A 15,721-nucleotide genomic window follows, 5' to 3' on the forward strand; every position below is an offset into this window, starting at 1 on the left:
AGGCCAGACCAAGTTCTATGTTCTGAGCAAAGTGTTCTCTGTCCCCACCTGTCCACAATTGTTTCTCCTAAGAACCCCAGCAGCCGGTTAAGGGACTATCACTCGAAAAGCATTTAAATGAGACCTCATGGTTTTCCTTTGTGTGTGTGCTATCTATTTTATATTTCTTTTCAACTCTTCAAGGACATGGACTTTGCCAAATGTTCCTGTATCCTGGATGCTTCGTGAAATTCCTAGCTGAAGTGCTTAATAAATGTGTTATAATAATGCAAATAAAGATGAACATACATGATACACCTATATTTAAAAAGACTTAACCAAGTCTGCAGTATCTATAGGCAAAAACAGCCAATGATCTAGGGTTGTCTTTAATTCAGACTGACAGCTTAGATGACAGTGTTGTCTCGAGGTTTAGATGAGTTCATAAAGATCTTGAAACAGTGTTTGGCACAGAGTAAGCACTCAAAAACAAGCTAGCTCTTATTAATATTTGTTAAGCTAAATTATTTCACAAATAAGATAAAATATTTGAAATTAAACAACCAACCAGAAAATCTTTTCATCAGAAAGGGACTTCAATCAGAAAACCTGGGCTTTTCTACTTACTTAACTTTATGATCTTGGGCAGCTCACTTACCTTTACCTTTAGCCTTACTTTCCTTTAATCTATAAAATGAGTATGAAAGCCCATGTCTTAATTATTCTTGGGGTTATCATGGGGATCAAATAAGCTCAGTTAAGTTGTTCAGTTGCATCAGACTCTTTGTGACGCCATGGACCGCAGCACACCAGGCATCCCTGTCCATCACCAATTCCCGGAGTTTGCTTATTAAACTCATGCCCATCAAGTTGGTGATGCCATTCAAACATCTCATTCTGTGGTCCCCTTCTCCTCCTGCCTTCAGTCTTTCTCAGCATCAGGGTCTTTTCCAATGAGTCAGTTCTTCGCATCAGGTGGCCAAAGTATTGGACTTTCAACTTCTGCATCAGTCCTTCCAATAAATATTCAGGACTGGATTCCTTTAGGATTGACTGGATCTCCTTGCAGTCCAAGGGACTCTCAAGAGTATTCTCCAACACCACAGTTGAAAAGCATCAATTCTTCAGTGCTCAGCTTTCTTTATGGTCCAACTCTCACATCTATACATGACTACTGGAAAAACCATAGCTTTGACTAGATGGACCCTTGTTGGCAAAGTAATGTCTCTTTTTTTAAAATATGCTGTCCAAATTGGTCATAGCTTTTCTTTCAAGGAACAAAGCGTCTTTTAATTTCATGGCTGCAGATGCCATCTGCAGTGATTTTGGAGCCCAAAAGAATAAAGTCTGTCACTCTTTCCATTGTTTCCCTATCTACTTGCCATGAAGTGATGGAACCAGATGCCATGATCTTCATTTTTTGACTGTTGTTTTAAGCCAGCTTTTTCACTCTCTCACTTTCATCAAGAGGCTCTTCAGTTCCTCTATGCTTTCTGCCATTAGGGTGGTGTCATCTGCATATCTGAGGTTATTGATATTTCTCCTGGCAATCTTGATTCCAGCTTGTCCTTCATCCATCCTGGCATTTTGTATGATGTACTCTGCATAGGGTGACAAAATACAGCCTTTCCCAATTTGGAACCATTCTATGTACCATTCTAACTGTTGCTTCTTGACCTGCATACAAATTTCTCAGGAGGCAGGTAAGGTGGTCTGGTATTCCCATCTGTGTAAGAATTTGTTCCATGTACCATTCTAACTGTTGCTTTTTGACCTGCATACAGATTTCTCAGGAGGCAGGTAAGGTGGTCTGGTATTCCCATCTGTGTAAGAATTTTCCACAGTTTGTTGTGATCCACACAGTCAAAAGTTTTGGCATAGTCAATAAAGCAGAAATAGATGTTTTTATGGAACTCTCGTTTTTTCTATGATCCAACAGATGTTGGCAATTTGATCTCTGACTCCTCTGCCTTTTCTAAATCCAGCTTGAACATCTGGAAGTTCATGGTTTATGTACTGTTGAAGCCTCACTTGAAAAATTTGAGCATTACTTTGATAGTGTGTGAGATGAGTGCAATTGTTCAGTAGTTGGAACATTCTTTGGCATTGCCTTTCTTTGGGATTGTAATAAAAACTGACCTTTTCCAGGACTGTGGTCATGGCTGTTTTCCAAATTTGCTAGCATATTGAGTGCAGCACTTTCATGCATCATCTTTTAGGACTTGAAATAGCTCAGCTGGAATTCCATCATCTCTGCTAGCTTTGTTTGTAGTGATGCTTCCTAAGGTCCACTTGACTTCAGACTTCAGTATGTCTAGCTCTAGGTGAGTAATCACACCATCATGGTTATTTGGGTCATTAAGATCTTGTTTGTATAGTTCTTCTGTGTATTTTTGCCACTTTTTCTTAACATCTTCTGCTTCTGTTAGGTCCATACCATTTCTGTCCTTTATTACGCTTGTCTTTGCACAAAATGTTCCCTTGGTATCTCCAATTTTCTTGAAGAGATCTCTAGTCTTTCCCATTCTGTTGTTTTCCTCTGTTTCTTTGCACTGATCACTGAGGAAGGCTTTGTTATCTCTCCTTGCTTTTCTTTGGAACTCTGCATTCAGATGGGTGTATCTTTCCTTTTCTCCTTTGCCTTTACCATATCTTCTTTTCTCAGCTATTTGTAAGGCCTCTTCAGATAACCGTTGTGCCTGTTTGTATTTCTTCTTCTTGGGGATGATTTTGATCACTGCCTCCTATACAATGTCACGAACCTCCATCCATAGTTCTTCAGGCATTCTGTCTATCGGATCTAATCCTTTGAATCTATTTGTCACTTCTGCTGTATAATAGTAAGGGATTTGATTTAGGTCATACCTTAATGGTCTTAGTGGTTAAATAAGCTCACATCTATTTAGAGTGTAAAGCATTATATAAATTATAACAAATAGAAAGCATCATTTTTAACCAACTTGCTTCTAATGCTGTAAAATCCATTTAGGTTTACCAAGGGCGTCATAATCTAAATGGGTTTTATTGCATCAGAAGACTCCTCCACAACCATCTGGACCATTCAGGGCTCACTGAGTCCTGGCCTAGCTCAGAGCAGATTAGGAGCCCATGGATAATGGTAATATGTCTGCAGATAACCTCCTCACACAAGGAGATGAAACCTCTTTTGGAAGAAGACTTTTTCCATGGCTTCACCCAGAGATTTCTTCAGGGATGAGCTGAAGCTGTACTCTGGGGTTGAATCATTGACTCTCAGCCAACACAAGGCAGGTTGGGTAGCACAATGGTCAGGCACACGAGCCTGGGCATAATTCTGGCTTCCACACTTGTTTATTGAGTGACTTTCCACAAGTTGCTTAACATTTCTTATCTCAGTCTTCCTAGCTAAAAATGAGCATAATAATAGCACCTGCCTCATATATTATGTTGTAGAAAGATTCATGTAAAGCATTTGGTTAAAGTACCTGGTGAGGAGTAAAGGCTCAGTATATTTTGGATATTATTATCATGTTATTATATGCATTATAGTTCTATGCTGGCCTATCTTGGTCCTTTGCAAAACTTAGAGCTCTTTACTACTTATCCTTATATCCCCTGCGCTTAGCAGAATGCTTGGCACAAAGTAGGTGAACTTACTTCCAGCTGATTCTGGCTGAAAGTTTTGACTGATAGCTAAGCTGTGGCTGGTGAGGACTTACAATGTGACCTTGTCACAACAGTGTTACACCTTTCTAAAAGATTCTTCAAGAAAAAGACCTTTCAATGGAAGGCTGTGAGGATGAGCCCTTCCTGTGTCTCCTTGCAGGACAAATTCCCCATCCACAGGTCTCACTGTACATGAGGGTGCCTAGGTCAGGCTTGAAACAGAGTTCTACTCTACATACAAGCCCCATAAAAAGTAAATGCCTCAGGAGACCCTAGGGGTCATTTAGGCCTTCCCTATTTTGCAAAACAGGAAACTGAGGCCCGAGAAAGGATCAGGATTCATGGCCCCTGACTTCCAGTGCAGTCCTGTTCTCTCCAAATTCCCACTGGCCAAGTTTGGAGTGTGTGGGAATTTCAGAGATTAGCCTTTTCTAGGAAAACAAAGGGGAAAAAAATAGGAGGCAAAATATTACTGGTAGAAGTCTAGTTTTATTAAACTACCTTTCTAAATCACAATCTAACAAGAACGCTTCAAGCTAAATAAAGGAAGCTTGAAATACTCCTTTTCACTGGAGAATATAATTTTGCTTCAACCACAATTTAAATTGATTTAGTTCTGAGCACCAGCACTTGAAGTGTGGAGCATATTCTATTTTCGCCATGATACTTGTTTTGACAGTGATGCATTTCAGTTGACATAGTTGAAATCCTTATGTAATAAATCTCTGCCTGAAAATTAATCATGTTTATAATATTCTGAGAATTAATAACACCCATTGCTCAAATCATTAACTTAAAAAAGGAGCTTCCAAAATCTGTTCTCGGCAGTAAGGGACCACAATAAATGAATGTTTGATAAAATAATCCAAGTAGCAGTTTAACAAGCGTAAACTTGAATGTGGTGGCAATAACACAGAACTATTGTTTAAGGGTTGGCAGAGGCTGATGAGGTTCTTATTTCAGTTACGAAGCAGGCATCCACATGCATAATGAACTGCTCTCTGAATTATTAATGTGTTGCTTATTTAGCCTCATCTGTCTAGAAGATAATGTATCCTAACTCTAATGAGTGATTGGTTTTGTACATAATTACAGTAGCAGCAGTAGTGGGGAAATGTGTGCCTTCAAAGAAGGAATTCTAAAAATAAAGTCATCACATAAACTCTGCTGTTGTTGCATTCTATCAAAATCAAACCCGAAGCGTTGGAGAATTCATAATAAATTACAGGAGACAGAATCATTATTAACATCATAATTTAACACAAAAGGTTTTACTTAATCATTCATTACAGATCATGTGCTGTTAAAATGCTTATAAATGACTGGGGTTGTTTTAAGATGTTTCCAGAGATGATCCTTTTTGGCCATCTCACCAGCTATGGTGTGGAGGGTCCATCGAGAGAGAACAGTAGAAATGGGTAGAAAAGGATAACAATTTATGTCCACTCTGACAGAATGTTAATTAAAAGTTAAAAAGCCGTTAGGTGACTCCTTTTCATTTTCAAAACACACACGTCTGGGACTCATCTGATCCTGTTTCCGCCTTCAAGTGGTTATTTGTGGAGGACACTGGATCAGAAGTCCCTGCGCGTGGTCTGCTGCCGCTAAGTCGCTTCAGTCGTGTCCGACTCTGTGCGACCCCATAGATGGCAGCCCACCAGGCTCCCCGTCCCTGGGATTCTCCAGGCAAGAACACTGGAGTGGGTTGCCATTTCCTTCTCCAATGCATGAAAGTGAAAAGTGAAAGTGAAGTCTCTCAGTCGTGTCCAACTCTTAGCGACCCCATGGACTGCAGCCTATCAGGCTCCTCCGTCTAAACGGGTCTAAATGAGAGTGATTTGCCACCTGTTTCTACTATGGGGACAATAGCTCTTCTTAGAGTTCAGAAAAGTTTTTGCTTTCCCCCTGCACAGCATATTATCCTTTAGGAATAGGCCCAAACTGGAAATCTTTTACAGGCACTCATTCTGAATGCGCCCTCATTATCTCTAGTTTCTATCTGTGTGTTTCCTTTTCTTGTCTTCAAAGGGGTTTGTCGGCTGACTGATTGTAAACTTGACGGCATCACAGTCTGTTCACACTTGTTCAGGAGCTTCACTTTGGCTGTAAATTGCACCATGTGCACGTGTGCATGCTTCGTTTAAAACTTTCCCATCACACGTTCACATACGCACAGGAGCATGTGTGTACACATGTGCACAGTGGCACCAGGGTGAGAACCTCCATTTTATCTTTCTACAACCAAAAGTACTTCTAGTTTGTCCCTCCCTCAGTAAACCTGCATAGCTCTTCTTCAGTGATTGTAGAGACGTTTGATTTACTGAAGATCATAATGCTTCTCTCTTGAGTGCAGATAATTCCTAAAAGTGTCTAAGACTCTTGATCACAGAATTCCTGTATGTTGCCTTTAGCTAGGATTGAAATCTATAGGCAAGAAGGGGAAGATGGGAGAGTGCTTCTAATTCCAAGTGAAGCCTCTGCTTGCAGGTTTCTGGAGCAACATATTTAAATGCAGCGAATTGTCTTTGGAAGTCTTGCATTGAATACTAACTCAGCTTCCAGCTTCCTTTGGGAAATGGCATGGAGTTAGGTTTGCTAAGCCAGAAGGTATCAAATTCTACTGCTGTCCTTCCCTCTGTCACTGAACTTAGAGTCTTGTAAAGGTCCCTTTGGTGAGGACAGGGGAACAGGTGGGACCAAACCTGGGATATCCCTAGCAAGGTCCTAGGTCTGTTTCTCATCCCTAGTCCAATTCTGCTTCTTGTCTTAATAAGCAAAGAGATCTAAGGGATTTGCATGAACAAGGGTATCTCACAGGACAAGTGAATTGAGGAGGAGGAGGAGAGGGCTGCTGCTTGAGCCCCCCAAGATATCTGGCACCCTTTTCAGGCTACCCTTCCAAGTGTATGCTGAGCTCCTGCTAAGGAAGTTGATATAGGGATCCTTGGCAGAGTCAAAAAAGGGTTCTCTAAACCCAGAGGTATCTCTTGGATCCAAACAGACTCAAGAGAGAGGCAGCAGATACTGTTCTGAAATGATATCTCTAGGGAACTGGTATGGGGGTTTTATTAACCACTGGCATTCCTCTTTTATCTGCTTGACATATTCACATCTCAAGTAGAGCTTCATTTGCAAAAAGGGCACAAAGCTCACTATTGTGAGAGGAGGCAGAAGAAACCCTCTGGCATTGTCAGAGCAGCTGTGGCTTGAGCCCCAATCTGCTCGCATATCCCACCTATAGGAAGGGCCATCTGGTCCTCTTGACCTTTGCACTCCTTCCCCAGGACCAACCTAGCCCACTGTCCCCATAGAGGTTTACCCTTTGTTACCCAGAGTCCTGAGGTTGGTAAACCTTAACCAGTGCCAGAACTACTGCCTCCAGCCCCCTAGAGATAGGCTAGTGACGAGATGGGGACTAGGCCATGGATCATGAGGGGCCTCATCAACCAAGCTGAGAAGTTGGGATTTTCCCAAAAATGACAGGAGTCATTTCAGAATCATAAGTAGGGGAGTAGCATGCTCAGATTCGCCCTGACTGCCTTGACTACCTTGAGAGGAGGCAGGGAATCTTAGTGAGAAGCTATTATAACAGTAGTGTGAGACCCTGAAAGCTGAAATGAAGGCTGTATCTTTGATGGGGAGAGGAAGGGTCAGAGTTGAGGCATTTTAGCAGCAGGCATCAACTTGAGCTGCTTGCTGACTGGATGCTGGGACAAAGGGTGACTGATCAGCTTCTGGCGCAACTCACCAAGAGGAAGTATAAGGAAGAAGAGACCATGAGTGCAACTGTGGGTAGTTTGAGCCTGAAGCCTCTCCAACATTCTGTTGAATATGGAATCGAGGAGTCGGAGGCTCAAAAAAGAGATTTGGGCTAGAAAAATACAGGTTTGGTTGGAAGCTTCTGGTGACTGCAGCCATGGATATAGATATACTTGTCCTGGGAAGTGAGCTGAGGAGAGAACAGAGGGGAACACCCAGACATCCAGCCCTAGAAAGCCCATGCTCTTCCATCCTTCCACATGGTGCTTCTCCCCGTTCCGACATTCCCGGTTCCTAGAGAATGCTGCCTCCCCTCTCCTACATTCCTGTGCCAGAAGCCCATTTTGGGAGTTTCAAAGATTTGCCTGAAATTCTTTCTTCCTTCTGGACCCATGGAGCTTGGCACACAACCAGAGCTCAGTAAATGGCACTGAGGAGAATCAGCATGCGTCATCGGTCACTTACCGGCACTTTCTGAACATTTAGGTTGTTCATTTTCTTGTCTTTCTTGGGAGCAAAGCGGGGCACTTCGAGGGTGCTCAAACTGCAATTCAGGTGGCCATTGGTCAAGTATAAGGTGAGCTGAGTCAGGGCTAGCTGGTCACTGTATGAGAGATTGAGGCCTGTTGCCCACACCTGAGTAGAACAGGAACCAGAGAAGTGAGAATACGAACCGCCAGCAGGAGAGAAGGCCCCTACCATCCATGACCGCCCTGAACCACCCTGAACCACACCAGACCCAACTATGCCAATGAATACGTGACTTAAGATGCTCTTGCTCATGTTTCTCCTTTGTTCAACAGAAGAATAGAGCCTTCAATCTGATTCTTGTCAGAAGATTCAAGGTTCTTGTGGGGCGTTTACACAGCTGGAAATACCTGGCCAAGATAATCTGATGGAGAGTCCTGGTTCTGAAAGTCTCCTGTTTGATTTTTCTGCCTGTGGTTGGCCATTTCTAAAGTGGCCAGTGCAAGGCTTTCAACTGAGAAATGAAGTTGGATGGGAACTCCAGAGGATGGGGAGTTACAGGGGAGCAGACAGAAAAGGCCAAGGGTGAGTAAATGTTAGAAAAGAGCAGTTTGCCTTGGCTTCAGAAAAAGCAGTGCTGGCTTCTCTGGGAATTGCAATATGATTCTTTTTTCTGGAGGGAAAATAACTTTTTTATTGTGGAAAGTTTAAATTTAGTTTTTTTTTTTTTTTTGTTAAATTGGAGGATAATTGCTTTACAATGTTGTGTTGGTGTTTTGCAGTACAATGATGCAAATCAGCAATAATTTTATATATATATATATATATATCCCCTCCTTCTTGCGCCTCCCTCCTTGCTCCCATCCCAGCTCTCTAGGCTGGGTTCTCTATAAAGCAGCAGCTTCCCACTAGCTATCTATTTCACACATGATACTGTACATACGTCGATGCTGCTTTCTTAATTCATCCTTCCCTCTCCTACCCTGCTGTGTCCACAAGCTCTCTACGTCTGCATCTCCATTTCTTCCCTGCAAATAATTTCATCAGTACTATTTTCCTAGATCCAATATGTTGCAATATGATTCTAAAGGGAAGCTTAGGGTTGGCCGATAAGCCTTAGCTCTACCACTATTTTCACCTTAAGAGTACAAGAAAGTAATTTCACCTACCCTATGCCAGGAAACCATGATAGCAGTCACCATAGCTGAATACCAGGGTTATTAGAGGGATGTGTGCGTGCATGCATGCTCAGTTGTTCAGTTGTGTCCAACTCTTTGTGACCGCAGGGACTGCAGCACACTGGGCTCCTCTGTCTGTGGAATTTCCCAGGCAAGAATACTGGAGCAGGTTGCCATTTCTTACTCCAGGGGATCTTCCTAACCCAGGGATCAAACCCCTGTCTCCAGTGTTTCCTGCATTAACAGGTGGATTCTTTACCACTGTGCCACCTGGGAAGTCCTAGAAGGATATTAGGATACAATAGAAATTAAATTGCTTTGAGGGACAGATACATGTAAGCAATAAGTTACTCTTAAGTTATTAGATGCTTGATTAATGTCCAGTAACTCCCTTGACAGACACTTACTGAGCATCCACTATGTGCTAAACTGCTGTTGGCAAAGTGGGTCATGTGCTACCTTCTCCTGTGGCAGACCATCCTTAATTTCTCTTGTCACTCCCCAACCCTACACTGAATCCAGAATCCTCCTCAGTTCAGTGCTCAAGGCATATTACTGTGCTAGTCATCGAAGTGTAAAAGGCAGAGACATGGATCCTACACCAAGAAGGGGAAGACAGAATCATATTCAATTAATTATAACACAATGAATACTTGAGGGATGGAACAAAGTACCACCAAAGCAGAAGGACTGGACAGATCGGGTCTGGCTAGTGATGTCAGGGCTGTATCATGGAGAAAGTAACCTCTAAGCTTTGACAAGTCATACACGCATGACCGGTCTCCGTGTACCGAGTACCTCCAGTGTGCCAGGGGCTTCACAGACATCTCGGATCTTTATAATAACCTTAAATATAACAGCTCTATGTCACTGATAAAGAAACACAGGTTCAGAGAGGTAACCGTGTCTACGAAGTGGTGGTACTGGGGTTTGAATACAGTTCTGCCTGGCACTAAGTCCACTGTCTGCCCCTTCCCTGCTGGAGGAGATGGCATCAATCCTGACCCAGTCCATCCTTACCCTGGACCAGTTTCCCAGTCATACTAAAAGCTAAAGCACAGAGGATCAAACATGGTTTTGTTTAATATCTCCATGCCATGGAAATGTCTTGTGGAGAAAACATGAAGTATTGTGTTTCTGGAGTATGCTGTAATTAGCAGTAATGCATTTTCACTGTAGGAAATTGGAAACTAACACATTTTTGGGAAGACTTGATTAAATAGTTTTTCCCCTTAGAAGGCCTACATGTGCCTCACACACCAACTTGGTATGTTGAAATACATAATACATCTGCCCTAGAGTGGACGCCTCTCAAACAAATCTAGCAGTGAGTGACTTGAGTAAGCATTGAATGTAAATGGCATCATTATAAGGATATTAAGAGGTCAGGCTGTCAAGGCCCCTTGCTAAACTGAAGCTAATTTCAGGAGTCATATTCGCACAGTAATGCCCTTTTATAATAGCAAATAAATCACATTTGCAACAATTGTTAAAAAATAACTGCCAAGTATCTGTTGTGGTTGTAAATATCCTATTTGTCAACTTAAATATTTCCTGCTGTATGGCATAAAATGCAAATCAGATGGGGACAGCTACTTTTCCTTAATATGAGAAAGTGAACTTGCTGTTCTTACATGTCGGGCAATTTTTTTCCAGAGCTTATATTGATGTTGCAGAGTCCTTGACCAAAGGAATTACATATAACAAACATTACTAATATTATGTTAATAATATTAATGTTTTGGTGATAAGGATTTTAGTGGGAAGCAGAACTGAGTAGGGGAACAAGAATCAAAGAGTTGGAGAGCCTGAATCTGGCCCTCGCAAACAGTGCAAACTTGAAACAGTTATTTAAACTCTCTCAGTCTTGTAAAAGGCACAAATGATAATACATACCACAAGAGATTTTGAAAGCAAAATAGAATAAATGCATATAAAATTCCCTTACATATTATAAAGTTCAATATAGATGTTATTGATGAATACTAAACGTTTCCTTTAAGAGGAGTAGAATTTTAGGAGACACATTTTCAGTTTTCTATGCAGCTATTAGATTGGCTCATTTAATAGCTATTTTCCCCATTCATAAGCATTGGGTTCAACCTCACAATTCAATCCAGTCTGTGGTTAGGTGTGAACAAGGTTGGTATTACCCTAACTCTATTTGACCCATGAGGATGCTAAGATCAAAAAGTGGCTTAATGGTTTGCCTAAGATTATAGAGCACAGGCCAGAACTCTGAACTTTTTGTAGACCCAAAGTAATTTTGCTACTCCAGGCTTCCCTAACCCCTTGGTTCACAAAGGAAACAGAACAAATTTCTTCAAGCCTTTTCCTCAACAGCAGGCTTGCCTGAATTGCTCAGATAATTGTTCTGTTCTCCATCTGGTTTTTCTATTGAAGACACCGCCTGAGGCATCTTTGTTTTGAGGACAGGGGTTCCAATTTCCCCCTCTAGACTGTCAGGCCTTTAGGGGAAGCTGCTGAGTCTTTGTCTTCTGAGAGCGCCCAGTGTCTGGGGCAGGCTGGCTCCCAGCAGGGCACAGCAGCACCTCTGAAGTTTCACTGTGAACTCCTCCACAGCCTTTCAGTGACTGGGTCTAAGTGGGGCTCTAGAAGCTGGTTTCAGATTTAAAGGCAGAAAATAATCATTGAGCATCAACTCTGCGCCAGCCCCAGGCTTTCACACATATCTCATTTTGATCTTGGATTTTGCTGTTACCTTTAGAACTCTATCTTTCTCAGCGCTGGATACTCCCAACATGCTTTAGATGTGAGATGATGTACACAGCACTGTAAAAACGCACTGTGACTGGGATGGAGAGAAGCAGATATATTTTTAAATGTTTAGGAGGTGGCTTTGAGGTTACTTTAGGACTCAAAATTATGAGCTTGATAGGTTAATTGGTTAGATGTGAGGGTGAGGGGAAAACACCACTGAAGGCTAGTGCTTGGAAAGACTCTCAGAAATCATCTAATACAGTCAGTTTATTTTATAAATAGAGTAACTCAAGTGTAAGAAGCAAAATGGTTTGCCCTGGGTCTCAGAGCCAGGTATCAAAGGGGTGGGACAAGAAGCCAAGGTGTATCAGCTGCCCATTATAAAGCACTTGTTGATAGCTGTTTGACTGATTAATGATATTCAAAACCCATTTTGTTAAAAATGGCTACAATACTAGAGAGGTTTACATCAAGGCATTATGAAGCATGAACAACACACAAAAAATCTTCATCTCAGCATTATTTGTGAAACTGAAAAATTGCAGCTGTCCAACATCTGGTCATTGGCTAAGGATATTATGACACATCCACATGATGGGAGAATCTATGACATGACATTGAAGACAGTGATTGCGAATAACTTTTGATGATGTAGGAAGATACATAAAACAGCAAGAGAAGGATATAAAGTCATATAGACAATATGACTTCGACTTTGTAAAAATTATATCTAGAAAGGACTAGATGACAATGTAACAATATGTTAACATTAGCAGATTTATGGTAAGTAAAATTGTATACAGACTCACGTATATTCTAGATCTGCACTATTATGGTAGCGACTGGGCACGTGTACCTATCGAGCACTTGAGATGTGGTTGGTTCAAATTCAGATATGCTATAAATGTAAAGGGCTTGCCTTGTGGCTCAGCTGGTAAAGAATCTGCCTGCAATGCAGGAGACCTGGGTTCGGTCCCTGGGTTGGGAAGATCCACTGGAGAAAGGAAAGGCTACCCACTCCACTTCTCTGGCCTGGAGAATTCCATCGACTATATAGTCTACGGGGTCGCAAAGAGTCAGACATGATGGAGCAACTTTCACTTTCACTTTCATAAATGTAAAATACACACCAGACTTTGAAGAATTAGGAGGTAAAAAAGAACGTGAAATATCTTAATATATTTATATGCAGATTACAAATTGAAATGACACTATATATGGATTACATGTCAAATGATACTATCCTGCTTATGTTAAATAAAACACATTATGTATTAACATTATTTTAATTGATTTTTCAGTTACATTTTAAAATGAGACTACTTCCCTGGTGGCTCAGACGATAAAGAATCTGCCCACAATGCAGGAGACCCGGGTTTGATCCCTGGGTCGGGAAGATCCCCTGGAGAAGGAAATGGCTGCCCACTCTAGTATTCTGGCCTGGGAAGTCCCATGGACAGACGTGCCTGGAAGGCTACAGTTCATGGGGCCGCAGAGAGTTGGAAACTGCTGAGCGACTAAGCATGACTGGAAAATTAAAATTACACATGTGGCTTACATTTGTGGTTTACATTCTATTTCTAGTTTGATTGGTTGCAAAAAAAAAAGTCCATTGCAGCTTCCGCCAGGGGCAGGGCCAGTGGGGAGAGGGGGCTGGTGGGAGAGGTGCTGCGGAACCCCAGCTCTACACTCCCTGACTGGGCTGGGCTAGACGCAGTCCACACCGCAGCTGCGGTGGCAGAGCTGGGGCAAGGCAAATCAAGAAGCTACCACAACCTCAACGCTTCTAAACAAGCATGTGAGAACTGAAGACAGGGTCAGGCAGAGGCGAGCTTGTCCAGAACGGTTCAGTTCCGAGGTTCTGGGTCCTGCATAGGCTGCAAGCTTTGGGATGAAATGATAATGACATGCTTCTGTGTGGGGGGGTGTGGGAGACAGGGTCCTGGTATTGAGCCCTTTTTGCCTTAGGTGTTCCAGGCAGATGGAGGCAGCCTGCTCACCCCTGCTGTTCCTGCCTCTTTCTTGTGACAGGCAGGATGGATGGGTGGCAGAGGGTATAGATGTGGGCAGATGTGCTTAGGCCCTACATCCTGTGACCATCTCCAAGGGCAAATAAAACAGCAAAGACTTTGGTCTTGCCAACCTTCTCTTTTGCGCATTGGGGAAGGTATGGGATTGAGAGACTAATTGATAGATCAAATAACATTTGTTGAAGAATCAAAAAATTTCAGAGCTGTCAGAGTCTGGATGTTTTGCAAACCCATCTTTAGGTCTTCTTTCCTCCTCATTCTTTATTTGTGAGGAAAAGAATCTGATGTTCCAGACAGGATAAGTGACTTGCTAAAGGCCCTACTCTCAGTACCAGAGTCTAAGACAAATATCTGTGACTCTCGGCAAGTCACCTCTATGGGCCACTTTCCTCCACTAATCAGGGGATAATAGTCCTGGTGAACCCTCCCTCAGCTGCATCTATGAGGCTCATTAGGAAAATTTCTAAGCTTGTATAGAATTTTTTTCCATTAAAAAATTTTTATTTATTATAGAACCTTTTATTCTGATAATAAATTTGGAAAAATAGTCAGTAGGTTGTTAAGAATATTCAGTCTTTTTTCATTTGAATTTTTAAATTGAAGCATAGTTGATTTACAATACTATGTTAAAGTGCACAGCATAGTGATTCAGTATTTTTACAGATTATACTCCACTTAAAGTTATTATAAAATATTGACTATATTCCCCATGCTTTAAATATATTCTTGTAGTTTATTTTATACATAATAGTTTGCATCTCTTAATCCCTTATTCCTATCTTGCCCCTCTCCTTGTCCCTCTTCCCACAGGTAACCATTAGTTTGTTCTCTGTATCTGTGAGTCTGTTTCCTTTTTTTTTAATATTCACTAATTTACTTTTGAGATTTCACATATAAGTGCTAACAAACAGTATTTATCTTCCTCTGACTTATTTCACTAAGCATAATCACCCCCAGGTTCATCCATATTGTTGCTCATGTGGAATTTTTTAAAAAGGTAGATCCTCCAACTAAGGCTTCCAAGAGATGCAGCACTGGGAATTCATTCACCACAGAGATAACATCAGGCCTTTAGAACAAAGCGCGATACACGACCCACCTTCCTCAGCAGCCTGTTGTGGCTGGAGGATGTGTGCACCACCCCCTGCCCATAATCATTTCTTTTGATTCACAGTCCCAGCATAATAGGAAACCCACTGTTTGCCCAGTGGATTCTTTCTAGAGCAAAACCGAACCCTCAGTCAGACCCACGGCTATGCCTAAGCTGTGGAGGTCAGGCCACCTCTCTGCTGGCTGGGCTATACAGTCATGGGTGGCCAAGGCTCCCCCTGTCCTTACTGATTTGTCTAAAAACAGAGCCAGGGGCTTATTTCTCACTTGTAACTGTGGAGGCTGGGAATCTACTTGAGGGTGCTGAGCAGAGGAGTGCCATGATATAACATATTTTTAACTGCCCTAGTTGCGGTGGGGAGAAGAGACTGTGAGATGACAAGGATGGAAACAGGGAGGTCAGCGAGGAGCCTGCTGCAGTAGTCTGGGTGAGAGACGACGGTGGGTGGTTCAGTATGGTGATAGTAGAGGGTAGGAGAAGTGGCCTTATTATAGATACACTTCAAAACTAGAACCCAAAGGGCTTTTTGATGGGTTGAATGCAGGTGTGAGAGAAAGAGAGGAATAAAGGATGTCTCCAAGACCTTTGCCTTGAAAAAAATGGAAGGGTGGGAGTTCACTGGTGATCCATAGTTAAGAATCTGCCTGCCAATGTGGGGGACACAGGTTCAACCCCTGGCCCAGGAAGATCCCACATGCTGCAGGGCAACTAAGCCCCTGCTCCACAACTACTGAAGCTCACACACTCTGGAGCCTGGGAGCCACAACTACCCAGCTCACGTGTCTTAGAGCCTGTGCTCTGCAATAAGAGAAGCCACTGCAACTAGAGAA

At 42.2% G+C, this 15,721-nt stretch overlaps 1 protein-coding gene across 1 annotated transcript in view; it reads right to left on the reverse strand.

Moving 5' to 3' along the window:
- LOC120852518 (IQ domain-containing protein H-like) overlaps positions 1-15,721 on the reverse strand; it is a 112,832-nt gene that overhangs the window by 15,886 nt on the left and 81,225 nt on the right. The window contains 1 exon segment of the mRNA XM_040225798.1: positions 7,849-8,019. Within this exon segment, the coding sequence (XP_040081732.1) occupies positions 7,849-8,019 (171 nt within the window).

The sequence above is a fragment of the Oryx dammah genome, unplaced genomic scaffold, assembly GCF_014754425.2.
Source record: "Oryx dammah isolate SB20612 unplaced genomic scaffold, SCBI_Odam_1.1 HiC_scaffold_26, whole genome shotgun sequence".
NCBI classification, from domain to species: Eukaryota; Metazoa; Chordata; class Mammalia; order Artiodactyla; family Bovidae; genus Oryx; species Oryx dammah.